Consider the following 17,169-nt stretch of genomic DNA (forward strand, 5'->3'; position numbering starts at 1 on the left):
GGAAATTAAATCAAGTGAATCAACGTCTTTCAATAGATACTTTTCATTGATGTCATGCCGACCACAAGTTTTTTGTTTACAACGCCATTTTGGACGCCAAGATCGTGTCTACATTTCAAGGCTAGGAAGCAATAAGTGTATACTGTTAACGTTTTGGGTACTGTTATCGTTTGATCTTTTCTCTTGAAAGTCCTTTGACAAACAAACACGGTAACCAGAGGTGATTGAGGCACTTGTGCTGGAGTGAGGAGCAAAGAAAGAAGCCACATGTGAAACTCTAGAGTTTGTGGTGTGATTGTGTTGACATCAGCAGGGTGCGACGAGAGAGGACGATAAGGAAGTGAGCAAGAGAGGTTGGCGGGAGACAAAGCAAAATAAATATTACCCACGTTGAAAAGTACAGTTGGACTTACATCTACTTTATTCAAGCCCGAGGATGGACTGCGAGTCATCCAATTTACCAGATGTGTTGCGGAGACAATACGTGGACACTGACCCGATACGAAGATATGTTGCTAAAAAACTTATCACGAAAAATTCTCTGATTACCTCACTCCGAAAGCAAACCCCATATTTGCCTGAAATAAGTTTCACGAGGGCGGGACGGTGGCTCAGCTGGTAAAGCGTTGGCCTCATAGTTGTGACCCGACCAGACCCGCCTGTGTGGAGTTTCATGTTCTGCCTGTGTGGGTTTCCTCCCACATTCCAAAAGCATGCAACATTAATTGGACACTCTAAATTGCTCCCAGGTGCGGCTGTTGTCTGTCCCCATGTGCCCTGCAATTGGCTGGCAACCAGTTAAGGGTGTACCCCGCCTCCTGCCTGTTAACAGCATGTATGGGCTCCAGCACTCCCCGCGACGCTCATGAGGATAAGCGGTGAAGAAAATGGATGGATGAAAGTTTTACGAGAAGGCGCAAGGTAACTGTGAGTCATTTGAGCACTTTGTGACAGAACTCAAGCTGTTGGGTAAAGACTACACAAACAGCGATGAGATGGTCAGAGGCCGCATAGTTTTCACTACCGATTCACCCTGTGTGTGTGAAAAGTTACTCAGAGACCGGAGTGCACGCTCAATAAAGCGATCGGCGTAGCCCACTCCCGGAAGTTAGCAAAAGTGCAGCTCATGGCTATGGCTAGCGACAGCCACGAGGTTCACGTTATCCACCACAAAGTTTCACTGCAGGTGCTCGTAGGCAGATTGACAGACCAAAGACGTCCATAAAAATGCCTGAAGTGTCAGACCCCTTTTTGTGTGTTTTTGCAACCATAAGCCACACAATGAAATACCATGATGAAAAGGCCATAAACACACTTATAAGCAAGTCAATATTCACAAAAAGATCACTAAGAAACGCGAGCTGTATTGTAGTTTTGCCGTCCAGTAGGCGTTGTAAACAAAGTCATGTGACTCATGGCATCACGTGAGAAGTATCTATATAGAACTTTTTTGTTAGTCATAAGACTAAATGATAAACATTTAATGTACAGATGAAATAAAAGTAGAACTTTTTGTGGACTACAAACTGTTTACAGATGGCACAATGAAGCCTTTAAGGAAAAGAACAGCACCCTGCAAAAAGTCAAGCATGCTTGTTACATCTGTACTAGAGGCCTTGACTGTATCACATTTATCATAAAATCAGAAAATAATCAAGAGATTTTAGAATGCAGTCCTCGCAAGTGTAAGAAAAGTTGGTTTGAGTCAAAGATCATGGTTCCTCCAGCAAGACAAAGACCCAAAGCACACAGGAATGGTTGAAATGGGAAAAAAATTGACCAGAAAACCGCCAGAAAATGTAAGTGGGAGAAAAGTGCAAAATGGTTAGAGATGGATACAAGAAATGTTTGGAGGCTCACATGGCTGCAAAAGGGTGTGCAATCAAACATTGAAGGGTGCTGATATTGCAGCACTTTTTTTTTCCCCCTATGAAATGGCATTTAAGTTGAAAATTGTCTTTGCTAAATGTACTTTGGACCTGAAGCTAAAAGTTTGATACAGTTCCAGTTCTGAAGATACTATAGAGCTCGTGCACCTATGTCACTGAAGTCACGTGACTGGCCATACTGCCGGTCAAGCAAAGCAGCGCTCAATGCTAAGTCGGTTGGAGATGACACGAAAATACGTCTCCCAGAGTTTTGTCTGATACCGTTAAACATTTAGAAGGTTATAATAAACGAAGGTATGTGGAAAAATTAGATAAACTCAGCATAGAGGACCCGTATTTAATGCCAAAGTCGATGTTTTCGCCAATAAGAAATTGGACTGTTAATTCAATTCCGCTTGTCCTGGACAATTGGATCGACACATGGATCTGGTGAGTATGTCATGGAGATTTGCACAGAAGAGTTTGAAAGCGTAAAAAAGTGTGGACTCATACAAATACTTCGTTGCTGGATCTGTTCTCAACGGGGAGACGGCTCGTGAACGCAGAAGTGTGTTCGGCTACACGTTAACCTTTGCCGAAATCCATCAATCTTTTCAGTTAGTATTCAATACAAATACCAATATTTAAATAAATGACCCCTGGTTTTAAACAAACTCACATTCATTAATTATGATGGGGGGACAGGACAAGCGAGTCGGCTTCCCTGTAGCGTTTCCCAATTTATAATGCCAAGTTGGTTCATTTGAGAACAATGCCTTTAAAAAAAAAAAGACTCATTTGTCTCCAATGTACACTAAAGCGTGTTGCGGCCACACGTTAAACCTCAGTAAACTTTTTTTTTTTTTTTTTTTTTTAATATGCAAAACCGCTGGGATAGGTTTCAGCCCACGTACACGGAAGCATGTTGCGGCCACACGTTAACTTATCTTAAACCTGTGTGACCGATGGCTTATTTTCTTTTTTTAAATATGCATTGGACTCATTTGAGAACAATGTATATTTAAAAAAAAAATGTGGCTTGGCTGCAACATGCTTCCGTGTACGTTGGATATTACTCCCTATCTATTCTTTTTTGTTCTTAAACGGGCCACCTTGGCATTATAAATACTTCTTGGTAATTTGATATTGAGAATAATAATTCCTACCGGAAATGAAGCGATTGTTACACAGGTGTGTGTGTGTGTGTATTTTGGTTGGGCACCATCCATCACGTTTAATTGCCAAAATCCATCGATCTTTTCTGGTCTTTTCAGATGGTATTCTATAGAATGACCTCTTTGAATCTCTGTCTTGTCTATTGTAAAAACCAACAGCACAACAAGTCTCGGGCATTGTGAATTTTCTGCTCCGGTTCAATGTCCCCCACACTGTTGTGCAGCTCTTTTTGACCGGCAATATGGCGCCGTGAAATGTAGGGGTGCCAATAATGTCAAGCAGGACTGCTTTTGCAACTCAACATGGTTGCTATGATGCACTTAGCTAATTTGTTTTTATTCTTATGCAAGAATTGCATTCCAGTGGGCCGCCGCCACCACCAATTAACTTTCTCAATGGGTTCAATCATCAAAGCTGTGGCAAAATTTAAGTTGTTACCATATTTTATATTTTGCATACTTTTGTTGTTTGGATTCCATTTGCCTTAGACCACCATGAAATCTATTATTTGATTGTCTTTACGATTATAGCCTAAAATTTGATGAAGTCAAGGGAGACTTTAGTACATGAAACCATTTTTCTATTTACCATTACTAATCGAATTGAAAATGTCCTGTGTAATAATCTAGCGAGAGACACAAATCTGCTGCCATGCAGTTTTTGTTTAAGCTGTAAAAACGTTAACTTGATTAAAAACGTTGGCAACATTCATTCAATCTGGAAAAATGCAAATCAAATGAAAAGAAGACATTAATGCTCACATCACATCACATTACAAAAAACAATGTACTTTATTTAGCAGTGTGCCCCATTTGAATACATTACATGTGAATAAATTTAAACAAACTTCTCAAATGTCCAAAATAACCTTTATTCTAAACTTACATTTTTAAATCTTAAGTTTAGTATAAAAAAGTTAAGTGCACCTAAGTCATTGACACTCGTCTCCTTTAGTCATCTCGAAAGACAGAACATGTGCATAATAAATCCGTCGTCGCTTTAGCGTTGCGTCTCTTCTTCTTCTTTTTTTTTTTCTTTTTACAAAATGTCGGAAAGAGAATCCCTGAACCAGGAATGTCTGTGATCCTTCAACAGAGAGGAAGTCTGTCTGGTTGTGGTTGGCATTACTGCTGCACTTGTACACGATGTACTTCATATTGCTGGCACCACTGTCATATGGGGGGAGGAAAAAAAACAAAACAAAAAAAAAAACAAGCTAAAGAGTTCTGTTCAAGTTTTGGAAGCTGTAGGCCCGCTTTTGACTGAAAGACCCCCGCTATTGCTGCCTTATTTCTTCAACTGCGTCATCAACACTGCTATCCATGAGCGTTCCCCCCTGCCTCTGCCCCGGCCTGTGGCAACAGCAGCCAAAACTTGAACACCGCTGTCGGACACCCAGTTTGATGACAACAGCAAAAAAAATTCTGTTCTGATACATAAAAAAAAAAAAAAATGCATAACTTGGAGCATACAGACTGAATTTAAAAAAAAAAAGTCTCATCTGTGCATTTTGGTTCAATTCTGTTAATAAACACGAGCGCCGGGCACCAGAAATTATCGATTCCCGAATGTCATGGTAATTGTTTTTTATTTTTAGACTTAATCCTATCTTGTAGCATCATAATGATGAGTGGAGAGGTGGTCAAGTTTTCTCCAGAAGGGAAGATGAAAATCTGTGAGTGAACAAGTTTAAAGGGGTTTCATCACTGCATTTTGATTGGCTTAGCCCGGTCACGTGCCTCCACTGGGCCAATCCTGGATGACTTTTGAGATTTTCTGACAAATTCCCCGCAATTTTACCCAAATCTAACCTTGTATTTCAAGGGAGTTGTCCTCGCACCCTTACATTAATTTGACATTATATTAAGTTTTAAAAAAAAAAAAAAAAGAATAGTCATCAAACATACAAAAACACCGGTAGGAGTTTTCTGACCAGTTGTTGTTAAATAAGCTGTGACTAATGCAAATAGCAAAGCCCGTTCGCACAATATTTCACAGTTTTCCTAACGCACACAAAACCATGATGACAAAAAGAACCACCAACCCCTTATCTTGAATTTGTTTTTTTTTTTTAATAATGGATCTCTGCTTTGATTAATGTGCAACTCACAATTTCGTTTGAAGATTGACTGATTGAAGATTGACCATGACTGATAGTGGATGATGCAAAATATTGTTTTCTTTGGTACAACTGACTCAGAGCACGTGTTTAAAAAAAAAAAAATAAAAATAATCAGTCCTCATGAAAGGGAAACCAAGGAATCTTTTCAAACATGCCAAATAGAAGCCAGCACTAAAGGGGACTTTTTTTCAAGTAAACAAAAAATCAAATAACTAGTATGCACATTTCAGACATTTAGTATATAAACTCTGGGTATCCGACAAGAAAATGAAAAAGCTACAAATGTTCCACCAACCAGCCTGTCCAAGTCAATTCAATATTTGGATGAACTAAATATCTTTCCATGTTCCTTTTTAGCGTTTTGTTTCAATAAATGGGGACGATCCCCAGTGCTCTTTGGCACTTGACTATGTTAAATCTACAAGTTGCCCAACAAGGTACAGTAAACCACTTTTGGCGCAAGTGCATTCTAGAATGTTTACGTTAAGGTCTTTAAATGCTACTTGCTATTTTTTTTTTTTTTTTTTTTACACTGTGTGTAAAACAAGTTTAATCTAGCTCAAAGTATTTTTTTTCTTCTTGACAATGTCTTATGATAGTCATACCGGTATTTACATGGAACTACGACATCTATTAGTTTACTACACAAAGGTTTTGAAGAAAAACAAAAAAGATGGGGGGGATTTTTTTTTTTTTGCATTCAACTTTGTAATTGCGTTTCACGTTCACCATTAAGCAGCTTGACTATCATAAACTACATGAATGTAACTCTAAATATTGCCTACTGTCTTTTTTTTTTTTTTTTTTTTTTTAAGACCCTGACTGTAGTCTGACATTTTGGTCAGAAGACCAGCGCGGTGATCCTCAACCGGGTCGGGCAAAAATCATTCCGACGAAGCCGGGATGGGCTCCGGCTCACCAGTGACTCTTGCGGGGTGGTAAAGCGGTACAGAAAATGAAAATGGATTTAATACACACCCATCTATCCGTCCATCCTTTTTCCAAGCCGCTTATCCTCACAAGGCTCGCGGGAGTGTTGGAGCCTATCCCAGCTAACTTTAATTTTTAACTGATGCGCAAGCATTGGAAAGACGCACCATCTTAGAGGGTTTAGGTTCGTGCCCTGATAAATATGACTTGATCAAATGTGGACATTTATTTATTTTACATTGACAATACGAAGGGACATAAACTCCAGTGTGTGATATGTACTCAAGTGTGGCCCTTTATTGTACTGATATATACTTTTAATATTTCATACACTTCTGTACTTGCAGTTGTCACATTCCTCCTCAGTTTGTGCTCCAATGCGGTAATGTCCAATTTCGTGGCCTTACGTAGTTGGTGTCATGTTAATCATCAATTTGACTCCTCAGGTCCTTGTAGTGTGCTCTGTAATGATTCTGAACAATAATTTGGTTTGACGTCTATTAAAATGAGCATGGCGCAGTCTGCGAGACCAGTTGTGAATCTCCGGTGTAGACTAGATGTTGACATTTTTCGGGATTCCCGGGAGATGGGAGTGAATTTCACAATCGCAGAATTTGGTGGGGGGGCATTGAGAGCGAGTCACGGGGAATGGACGGAAGTGGGCCCCACGATGCATTTTAATTGAATTTTTATTCACATTATTTGAACTTTTCCCCTCAGCATCGAGGTAACCATTGCTAAACTCAGACATTAAAACAACTTTTGTGAGTAAATTTGTTTTATTTTTGATCATTTTGGTGATTCAATTTATGTATTACGGCGACTAAGCCAGACACAAACTGCAAATTTTATACTGAGGAAGAAAACTGGAGAAGAACTGGATTTTTATGATTTTACTTTTTTTTACACTCAGGATTGGGAGTGATCGCTGTGGGAGGGAGAAATTTTTTTTAAACACTTCCTTGGGATTGAGAGGGAGGGACTGGGTGGGTGTGGCCTCCTGCGTAGACTTTAGCAGAACTCCCCAAAGGCCGTTAACCGAGTTGGAGTTGTGGCGCTCTTTTTAAATAATTTGATTGGTTGGCCGCTGATGCTTTTCCCTATTTTAATCTGTTAAACTGATCTGAAAAGCTACCATAGACAGCCTAACTCTTGTGAAATATATGGAGTTTAGCTACCTCACTAACCTACTGATCCACAAGTGTCGAAGCACAGGCCACCATTCTCGTGAACCTGGTAAGACCTAAACTAAAACCAAAGCGTGACGCAATGAAGGATGACGGGATGGATTCTACGACGTTAAATACTCGCGTTGGTCATTTGATCGCTAGGTTACAAGTGGAGTACTGTACCTTTCACAAGGGCTCAAAAACATTACATTCCATTAGGTGATATCAGTATTGTGGCCAAGCAGCCTAAGGAGGAAGGGGGGGGGGGTACGTGATGTTGGAGAGGGGGTGGGAACTGGATTGGGCGCAGGTGTGAAGGAGCAGCTGCCGTTACCAGATGGTGTAACCTCCGCTGGAGCCGCCCAAGAAGAAGTTATTCTTGCGCTGCGTCATGACCACATTGGCACCCTGCATGGCCGCCAGTTGAGCGGCATTCGGGGGGTGCCCGGGTGGCGGGGGCTAGGGGGAAATAAAATACACCAGTTAAAAAGGGCTGGAAAATTTTCTGTGGATTTCCACGCGAAGTTGACCTCGGGAATTTTGAAAATATTACAAATTGGAAAGTTAACATTGGGAATGGATGGTAATGTAAAAGAAAATGCAAGAGAGATTTCCTGATGCGAGCACATGATTTTCAGATACAGGTTCTGTAAATTCTTGAGTATAATGCGCACCACCTTAAAAAAAAAAAAAAAAAAAAAAAAAAAAACTACCAATGTACAATGCGCACCACCAATTTTCTGCAACCCAAATTCACAAAATATTAGGAATGATCTGCATTTATATTTTGTTAGGTTTGTACTTGTATTGTATTTCAAAAAACTGTCTGTACAACAATCATTAAATAATAATCATTGTGCATGTGCTGGCCACAGGACATGCTTGTCCTGGTCCCTGTAATTGTCAGAACAGAATCCCTCAACCAACTAAAATAAATGCTTAATGATGGCACACATTTTATTAATACTGTCAATATAAACTATTTAACACTGTGTGCATTTGTGCATAAAACATTTGTCCAGAATGCAGTTTATGCACTATATTACACATCCTTGGCCAGGACTTGGAAAAGAAGGATCTGACTCATCTCCAGTCTGAGAAAGCTCCATCGTAGCTACCTTTGGTGCATCACTGTCAAACTCATTATTGATGACTTGGTTCAGTTCTGGTGCCTCTTGCATTCATGAACAGTGATCCCATCTTGCTCCCACCACATGTCATCCTCTGTGCCATCCATGGCGTTTGTGAGGAAACATTTTTTGAATCCCAAGAGTTTGGGTTGCGCAGCCTCTCGCCCTCCATTCGGCTCCAATCTGTAGCAGCTTTCCTATGGCGTCAGGTGGCTATCAAAACAACGTGAGCTCAAACTAAGTAGAAATGAGTGTAATTGGGCCATTTGGGAAAAAAAAAAAAAAAAAAACCTGCAAGCATTTCAATTGTGTGCGTTTGCCCGTGTTTTTTTTTTTTTTCCCATGTGCCCATGATGCTCATACTACGTAGTTTGAGCTCACGTTCTTTTGATACCCACCTAAAGTCACTGACCTATCGTTGCTTCAGACTGCCACACAACATCCGGGTTTGCGGCATCATCGGCACGAGTGATGACACATTTCTTTTCAAAGCAGCTGCAGTAGTCGACATTTTGTGTCTTAGTTTAAGTTAAAACAAACTCACGGGGAGTCGTTTCTGATCTTTGGTGGAGTAGCAACAACGCTAATGATCGTAAAATGCGAGCTCCCCGAAAAGGTCTTAGAGCTCAGGTTGGGGGCGCACATTACTGTAGTATATGGAAATGTGTAACATAAGACATTGAATATGATATCAAGTATCATGTATACATTTTCTTTACCACTCTATATACCTGTATACCACTATACAATGTGATTGTATTTTTTATTTTTCATACATACCTACATATAATGCGCTCTTAACTTTTTGAAAATTTTTGGAAAAATTTGCACATTTTTGCCAAGAAATTACAGTAAAGCCTGAAAAATGTGTAGATGAAAGATGTGTATTTTTTTTTTTTAAAGGTCACAAAGCTACCCATGAATATCCATAAATAAATCGAGGTACAAAGATGCTCCCAAACAGAACAGCAATATCTTAGTTTGATATTACAACGTTTCAGGATTTGTTATTCCCCACAAGTATTAGAAGGTTTACAGTACTCGAGCCTGTGCTATCTAGTGCGTGGCGCCTTGGTCCCAAACTCTTCCATCAGAATCTAATTTTTGACAACTGTTTTATGCTTACCATAAGTCAAAATGGTGTCACAGTGGCTCAACTAGTTTGCCTGCGTTGGTTTTCTTCAGGCACTCCAGTTTCCTCCCAGATCCCCAAAACACGCAACATTAATCGGACACTAAATTGCCCCCAAGTGTGATTGTGACTGCAACCATTGTCTGTCTCCATGTGCGCTGCGATTGGCTGGCAACCAGTTCAGGGTTTACCCCGTCTCCTCCCTCTTGACAGCTGGGATCAGCATCAGCACTGCCCGCGACCCTTGTGAGGATAAGCGGCTAAGAACATGGATGGATGGCTAGGTCAAAATGAGTATGACCTCGTTTAAGTTTGACAACTATGCGGTTTGTCAATTGAATGCAAAAGACTGGGAATGGGAGGATTTGAACATCACTGGCATTGTGATGTAGTTTTGTCAATTCATGTACCTGCCCGCTCAACACGCATTTCTGGGTTTTAAGCGCGCGAGTCTCAGCTGCTGCCAAGCCCTCCAACTCCACTTTCTAAAGAATATGTTTTGCAGCAAAACTATATTCATAATTTATGATGTCATGATGTATGAAATGGCGACATTTGCATTCATTGTGGCCAGTGATGATCATAGCAGCAGGTTCAATTCCATGGGAGTGGACGATGAATATAACCAAACAACAACACCCCCCCCCCCTTTAGTATTCACCCATGTCCCCTTCCAGAGCAATTTCCCTATTAGTGGGCCAATTATCCCTCACTATAAGACTAAAGGCCTCTTTTTATTCCCGACCCCACATGGCCCCTATGTGTTGCTGAATGCGCTTATGGCAAAAATCATAATAACCCAACGCAATTACGTTGTCGCTGACTGTTAAGTTCCTGTGGCGAAATGCCGAAAGCGTGGGGAGGGCAGCCGTGATGCGTAATCGTTGTAAAACCTGACCTTTATCTCCGCCAAAGACACCCAGTTTGGGAGCTGCGTTGGACTCGAGACGAGGCAGAGTAGCACTTTTGCCAGGTTTCAATACTTTTTTCTCATTCCCAAAGAAGACCTCTGAAAACTGTTTACCTACAGTAATCCATTCCGACTGGGTGTACAAATGCACGGTATTTAATCAGCCGTGGGACATTCGCAAATCAAGCAAGCATGTTCTCCTCGCAAGCCCTCATGTTTACGAGTCTAAAAACTGGTTTCGTTATTAAGGTGACAACTTCAAGTGGAGTACAGTGTAAGCAAACAAAACTTTACTTCAAAGAAGGCACTTGTAAGTTTGCCCAGTCACAGTGACATAATGGCCCAGGACACTCTGATACGGTCTGTAAGTGGTTACACTTTGAATCGTGGAAGTCAGGGGTCTCAAACTCATTTTTGTCGCGGGCCACATTGTACTTAGGATTTTCCTCAGAGGGCCTCAGGGTGAAACCATGAAAATCCTCAATTGCCTTATCATAATTACACAGGAAATTTATGAACTGGTTTTGGAATCAGAAATCAAGCGCAATGGGTTTTTCAACCATTGTTCACGTCTGGTAACACAAAAATGCTTATAATATCTCAACATTATCATTTATGATATATGACAATTTGAAATGTTGGGACATATTCTCACAAGAGTCACAGATTTTGACACCGATGATTTGCCTTCGCGGGCTACATAAAATCATGTGGGGGGCCGGATCTGGCCCCTGGGGCTTGAGTTTGAAAGCTGTGGTCTAAGTGAAATAAAGAAAAAAAAATATGTGAATGCCATGTAGGTAGATTTCATGTATTTGGGAATAAATATGAGTTAAAAACTCATTACTGTTACTCAAGTGGAGTTCCTGGGCATAAAACCACAGTCCTAGCTGAGTTATCAGCTTGGGACTCTGTGTCAACATTTTAAGATATCTGTACTTTATTACTGATATTCCTGGCAACTTTCACCTTGCCCCCGCCGCACTTCTTAAAGTACACTTTTTTTTTTTTTTTTTTTAACCCTAGTACACTTTCCCCATCTCTCTTCATTACTGCAAAGTAAGCTCACGAGAAATTGTTCATTGGCAAAATTCCTGCACTGTGAGGCACGAAGCGGACCAACTGCCGTGCCTCTCCAGACCGAGGCACGCAACTCAGCCGCGCACAGCACTGACCGAACGAAAGCACCTGCTGCTGACTCTGCTGCACAACATAATTCACATTACCGTAACTTCCGGCCTATAAGCCGCAACTTTTTTCACACGCTTTTAACCCTGTGGCTCATGCGGTGATGCGGCTAATTTGTGCATTTTTTCTAACAGCCGCAAGGGGGCACTCGGGCGGAAAAGGCAAAAGTGACACCAGTGGATGATAAGTGCTGAGGAAGTGACTCTTACCGGTATTTTTTTTTTTTTTTTTTTTAACCGGCCCTATTAGCGCTGCACTAGCCTGTTGGTGCTGTGCTACTGCCGTGCCTCAGTGATTTTTATTAGTTGTTTTTCTTTAACATGGCCCTGTCAGCTATCTTTAACGTCATGCTAGCGTTTTGCTGCTATGTTACTGCCAAGTCTCACTGATTTCGGTATGTTTTTTTTTTTTTTTTTTAGCCAGCCGTGTTAGTGCTGTCCTACCATGTTGCTACTGTGTAGCTGCCGTGGCTGTTTTTTTTTTTTTTTACTGGTATGTTTTTTTGTTTTAAATCAGCCCAGTTCATACTACTGTGTTGTTGCTAAACTAAGGTATTAAAACTTTGAAAACTCTTTCTGTGTACTGTCTTTGCAAATATCTCTTGTTTCAACGTGGGCACTTGCGGCTTATGTATGTACCAAATGGTATTTCCTTTCCAAATGTACTGGGTGGGGCTTATAATCAGGTGTGCTCTGTAGGTCGGAAATTACAGTATTCTTATAGGGTCCAAACGTCAGTGCTTTTTATGTTATGATCGTCTTTGTGTAACATGATGGTCAGATTTTTACTAAAGTAATAATATTGAACAAGGTGACTTTTGCTTTTCACTTCTTTTCTGTTAAGATACTTGTACTTTTACTCCAGTATCACATTCCGGTACTTCATACAAGACTGTATTCATTTATTTACATGGGCAGCGTTGTAAAATTAGTTAGAAATTATATTAAAGTCTTTTGATTTAGGGCTTAAAAAATGTGTATAGGCAATTGATCTTATCATTCATTCATTTTTTTCTATTCATGTTAGGACTGGGAGTGTCCACCGAGTGTGCACTTAGTCTCCCTTTTTTTCCTTTTAATAATGTTCTGGCAACACGTTAACAAGCACTCACTGGGATGGAAACGCTGCTGCCGGCTGTAAAGCGAGCGCCAGCGTCGAAGCCTCCATCCACCATTACTGTGGAACCAGGGGGGTACACAGCCCCCATGGGATAGTACGCCAGGGGGACATTCTGGGCCATCGGCCCGACGGGCATCTGCGGCTGCATGGGGATGTAGACCTGAGTGCCGACATAGGGGGAGGACATCTGAGGCACCTGTCCGGTCACCTGAGGGGGAAGCACATATCTGGGCTGGTAGATCTGTGGAGACATACAGGAAGAAGTTAAAACATTCACAAATGAGTCCATCAGTCATCACGATGGTTACCTCAGAGTATGCGGGAGGCGTGTCCGTGTAAGGAGGCGCCTGAGGAGATATCTGCATAGCAGAGGGGTAAACGGGTGCGTTGCTCTGCTGAGGGTACACACTCTGCTGTGGATAGGACCCTGCAGAAGAACAAATACTTTTTAACACGCACACACATTGTGGACAAATCAAACATGGCGTTTGTTTTTGTGATCATCCAGGGACATAAATGATGCTCCTTTATCATTGGTGATAATTTACCCCTCTGTGGATATTGCGCAATCCGTGTCGCTGACCAATCAGAGGCCAGAGATCTGCATAAACCAAAGCTCGTTTTTGCTCCCGCCATTTTCTCAGACAACATTGCATGGTCCAGTATAGGTTTTGTTAGCGTTTTATCGCGTATTTGGGTTATTTAACAAAAAATATGGTTAAGAGGTGTAGTCGGGGACTTTGTAATAGTGACGACAGGTATCCTTGAAAGGCTAGTTGGTGGAGTTCGATTCGTACCCTTTCCAAAACCGAAGACCCAGTACGAAAAATGCCTTCGATGGATCAAACTTTGTGGAAGACCGCATCATCAACTAAATCCATCTAATATCAACCGGAACACATATGTTTGCACGAAGGTATGCCCTATATTTGATTTTCTATACATGTCTCGTATAAATGAATTTGAAGTTCTTCGCTAGCATAACACTGCTGCGTGTGAACGATTGACACACTTATTCTTTGTTGAGCGATATTTAGCGATGATCGGACTGCACAAACGTGTCGCTTTCTTGCTGGCTCGCGGCCGAAGCTTAACCAGACTGTGTTTGCACGAAGATATGCCCTAAATTTGATTTTTAATACACGTCTCGTATAAATGAATGAGACGTTCTTCGCTAGCATAACATTGCTATGTGTGAATGATTGAATGAAATCAGAAGCATGGCGTCTCTCTCAGTTAAGAATGTATTTTATTTAGAATCTATATCGTTGATTTGAGTGAAATCAGAAGCATGGAATCTGTCTCAGTTCAGAATATATTGTATTGTATTTGCCATTTTTACGAATTGTTTGTCTTACGTCAGCGCACGTGGCGTGACGTCACTTCAGGAGGCGTAGTTAAGTGCCCTGTACGGAGGAGGGATCAATTCCATGAGGTGATGCTGCCATTCTGCGTCACATGAATTGGAACAAGCACGTGTACAACAAACTCATTTTCGGACAAAAGAGAAATAATATATAATATTAATATAGGTGGCGGCACGGTGGATCAGCTGGTAAAGCGTTGGCTTCACAGTTCTGAGGTCCCGGGTTCAATCCCAGACCCACCTGTGTGGAGTTTGCATGTTCTCCCCGTGCCTGCGTGGGTTTTCTCCGGCCACTCTGGTTTCCTCCCACATTCCAAAAATACACAACATTAATTTGATACTCTAAATTCCACCGAGGTGTGATTGTGACTGTCTCTATGTGCCCTCCGATTGGGTGGCAACCAGTGCTGGGTGTACACCACCTCCTGCCCGTTGTCAGCTGGGATAGGCTCCACCACTCCCGCGACCCTCGTGAGGATAAGTGGCTCAAATCATGGATGAATGGATCAGCAGTGCGGAAAATATTTGATAAACACTGAAATCCAAACCATTTGAAAAGTATATATTTCCATGGAAATTTTAGCAGTCTGGTACACTAGTGGTTAGCAGGTATGCCTTACAATTCTGGCTTGGGGTTTGAATCCGGGCGTTGGCCTTTCTTTGTGGAGTTTGGATGTTTTCCTCGTGTTTTTTTCTTGTGCACTAAGTCCAGCGTCTTCCTTTTCAAAATCTCATTTCTTCAACTAACGGGAGACTGTATTGTACTGTCCATAGTTGTGAATTTGAGTCAATGCTTGTTGATTTCCACCCAATGATTGGCCGGCGACCATTCAGGGTGGACACTGCCTCTTACCCCGTTGTCAGTGGAAATATGACGAGGACCATAGAAACAGGAAATATATTCACAATACATTACCAGAGCAGCTGTAATTTAATTAATCACATGAATACAACTATGAAAATACATTCATTACAGCATCATGAGAATCTTATTTATTGTCATTGTGACTTTTTTGCTTGTTCCGTCTGAGATCACCACAGTAAGTCCCCTACGTAAAGACGTTTTTATGCAGGAAGCTCATGCCCTTCCTGACAAAACTTTTTTTTTTTTTTCACAAATTACCTGTACTTCGTTTATTTTTTTAGTCTGGGCATGGGACTGGCCAGGGCTAAGTATTGGGCATTAGATGGATATTGAACAACCTGCACTCTCTGCAAAATGGGGCAAAGTCTAAAATGCAGGAGCTGCATGGACCACTACACAACATTTTCACCACAATGCATGAATTGGTGATGAATAATTATCAATAATTCTTTGTGGGCCTTTGTTTTCAGTCCCCAATTACAACAATATTATCATTAAGATGCAAAATGTCTTAATTGTAAACAGATCAATCCATTGTCTGAGCTGCTTATCCTCAAATGGGTCGCAGGGGTGCTGGAGCCTATCCCAGCTGTCATCATGGAAGAGGCAGGGTACACCCTGAACTGGTTGCCAGGCGATCCCAGGGCACATGGAGACAGACAACTGTCGCACACACAATAACACTTACGGGCAATTTCGAGTGTCCAATTGCCTGCTTTTGGGATGTGGGAGGCAACCAGAGTGCCCGGAGAAACTCCACATAGGCGGGGCCGGGATTTGAACCCCCGTCCTCAGAACTCTGAGGCTAACGCTAACCAGTTGCTTCCACCGTGCCGCAAATTTAAGCACAGTTTTGGTCTAACAATATGTAGAATACTCTGAATTTTATCAAGTGACAAAAATGTAAATGAAGCATTTTGCCACATTAAGAATCAAATCGCAACCTTATGAGAAAAAAAATGTTTCTCTTGGGTGAATGCCTCGATTACGTGATTAGCACTTTCTTGAATCTCCATTTATTCTATATAATTTATTTACAAATTACAAAACGTAAACACGCACCAATGATGAGAATCACAAAATCCCACTATGATTGGAAAAAAATTTCGATCTTATTTAAAATGTGTACATATGTGAAAAATGTACAGTATAATACTGAGCAATTAAGTGTCAGTCTCACTGGCACGGACTCCCCTTTCCACTCTGGGAAAATGAAACCAAAAACAGCTCGGCCAAACCAGACTACAGGATATAACACAATCAGCTGTCAAAATGCAACACGACAGGATATGTCCCCAAATGTGTTGGTCGAAACGAAGTGGTGATTTAACCTTTAATTTGACATTACAAGCCGCTGAACGTCACCGTGTTCCACCGCCATGGCCGGTGTATTGTCATGTAGCCCGCCTCGGATGTCCAAAACAACCACCAGCGCGGCTAGCTTTAGCTTTAGCTACGCAACAGCCAGCAGCTGACGGGGAGGAAAGACGAAGGAATACACACGTCAAGGAAATCACGTCTCAAATACCTTTGTTGTTCATTGTCGCGGTCTGGTTCGAAGTTGGGAGGAGGTCAGAGTATTGCTGGAGACTCCGCGTATCTCGTCACAGAGTCGTTTAAACAAACTGGTTTACGGCGGTAGATCGCAATGGGTCCACTTCCTTGTTTTTTTTTTTTTTTTTTTCTCCGATTTGGTTTCTTGTTGTTGTGGATAGCAGTGACGTCATGTGCTCTCGCTCGGCGGTTGAGGGCGGCCTGTTTGCGTTTCAGTTGGCGCGCCCCCTGCCGGACAATCCGTTTTGTGGGCCTTGGACAAACAAGCCTGTACACAGAATGTCGCTGCTGCTGTTTTGAGTTGTTTTATTCTATGTTATTTCTGATTGTTTAACGCTCTGATGCGCTTCACACTGCTATTAACAAAGGAGTAGACAGTTTCGTTTCTTTTGTAGTTGTACTAAGAAATGACAAACAAGAAAACCTTTGACCTTTGAATTCACAGGTGGCAGGTCAGAGTACTTCATTGTTGCCTTAATCAACAGCACAGAGAGCAGGACGGGGAAGTTCATCGTGTTCGTACAGACTCAAATCACCGACAGCCGTGAAGACAGGCAAACAAACGCGCTGAGGTTGAAGTCGACGGCAGAAGGCTGGCAGACAATCACAAGAAGAGGCAAACGTGATGTGTCAAAACACC

At 41.6% G+C, this 17,169-nt stretch overlaps 1 protein-coding gene across 1 annotated transcript; it reads right to left on the bottom strand.

Moving 5' to 3' along the window:
* Positions 1-2,792: 2,792 nt before the first annotated feature.
* dazap2 (DAZ associated protein 2) lies at positions 2,793-16,669 on the bottom strand. The gene is made up of 4 exons (XM_061839586.1): positions 16,504-16,669; positions 13,053-13,171; positions 12,737-12,985; positions 2,793-7,724 (listed from the first exon to the last, which is right to left on the bottom strand). Exons 1-4 carry the CDS (start codon positions 16,514-16,516, stop codon positions 7,596-7,598), a joined length of 510 nt encoding a protein of 169 aa, XP_061695570.1. The 5' UTR covers positions 16,517-16,669; the 3' UTR covers positions 2,793-7,595.
* Between the last annotated feature and the right edge of the window lie 500 nt (positions 16,670-17,169).

The sequence above is a fragment of the Syngnathoides biaculeatus genome, chromosome 2, assembly GCF_019802595.1.
Source record: "Syngnathoides biaculeatus isolate LvHL_M chromosome 2, ASM1980259v1, whole genome shotgun sequence".
NCBI lineage: Eukaryota > Metazoa > Chordata > Actinopteri > Syngnathiformes > Syngnathidae > Syngnathoides > Syngnathoides biaculeatus.

What these genes read in the sequence shown, in the direction of transcription:
- dazap2 (XM_061839586.1), bottom strand. An exon ending in CGCCTCCCGCATACTCTGAG is followed by an intron (nt 12,986 to 13,052) that starts GTAACCATCGTG and finishes ATGTCTCCACAG; the next exon opens with ATCTACCAGCCCAGATATGT. An exon ending in GCAGCAGCGTTTCCATCCCA is followed by an intron (nt 7,725 to 12,736) that starts GTGAGTGCTTGT and finishes ATTTCCCCCTAG; the next exon opens with CCCCCGCCACCCGGGCACCC.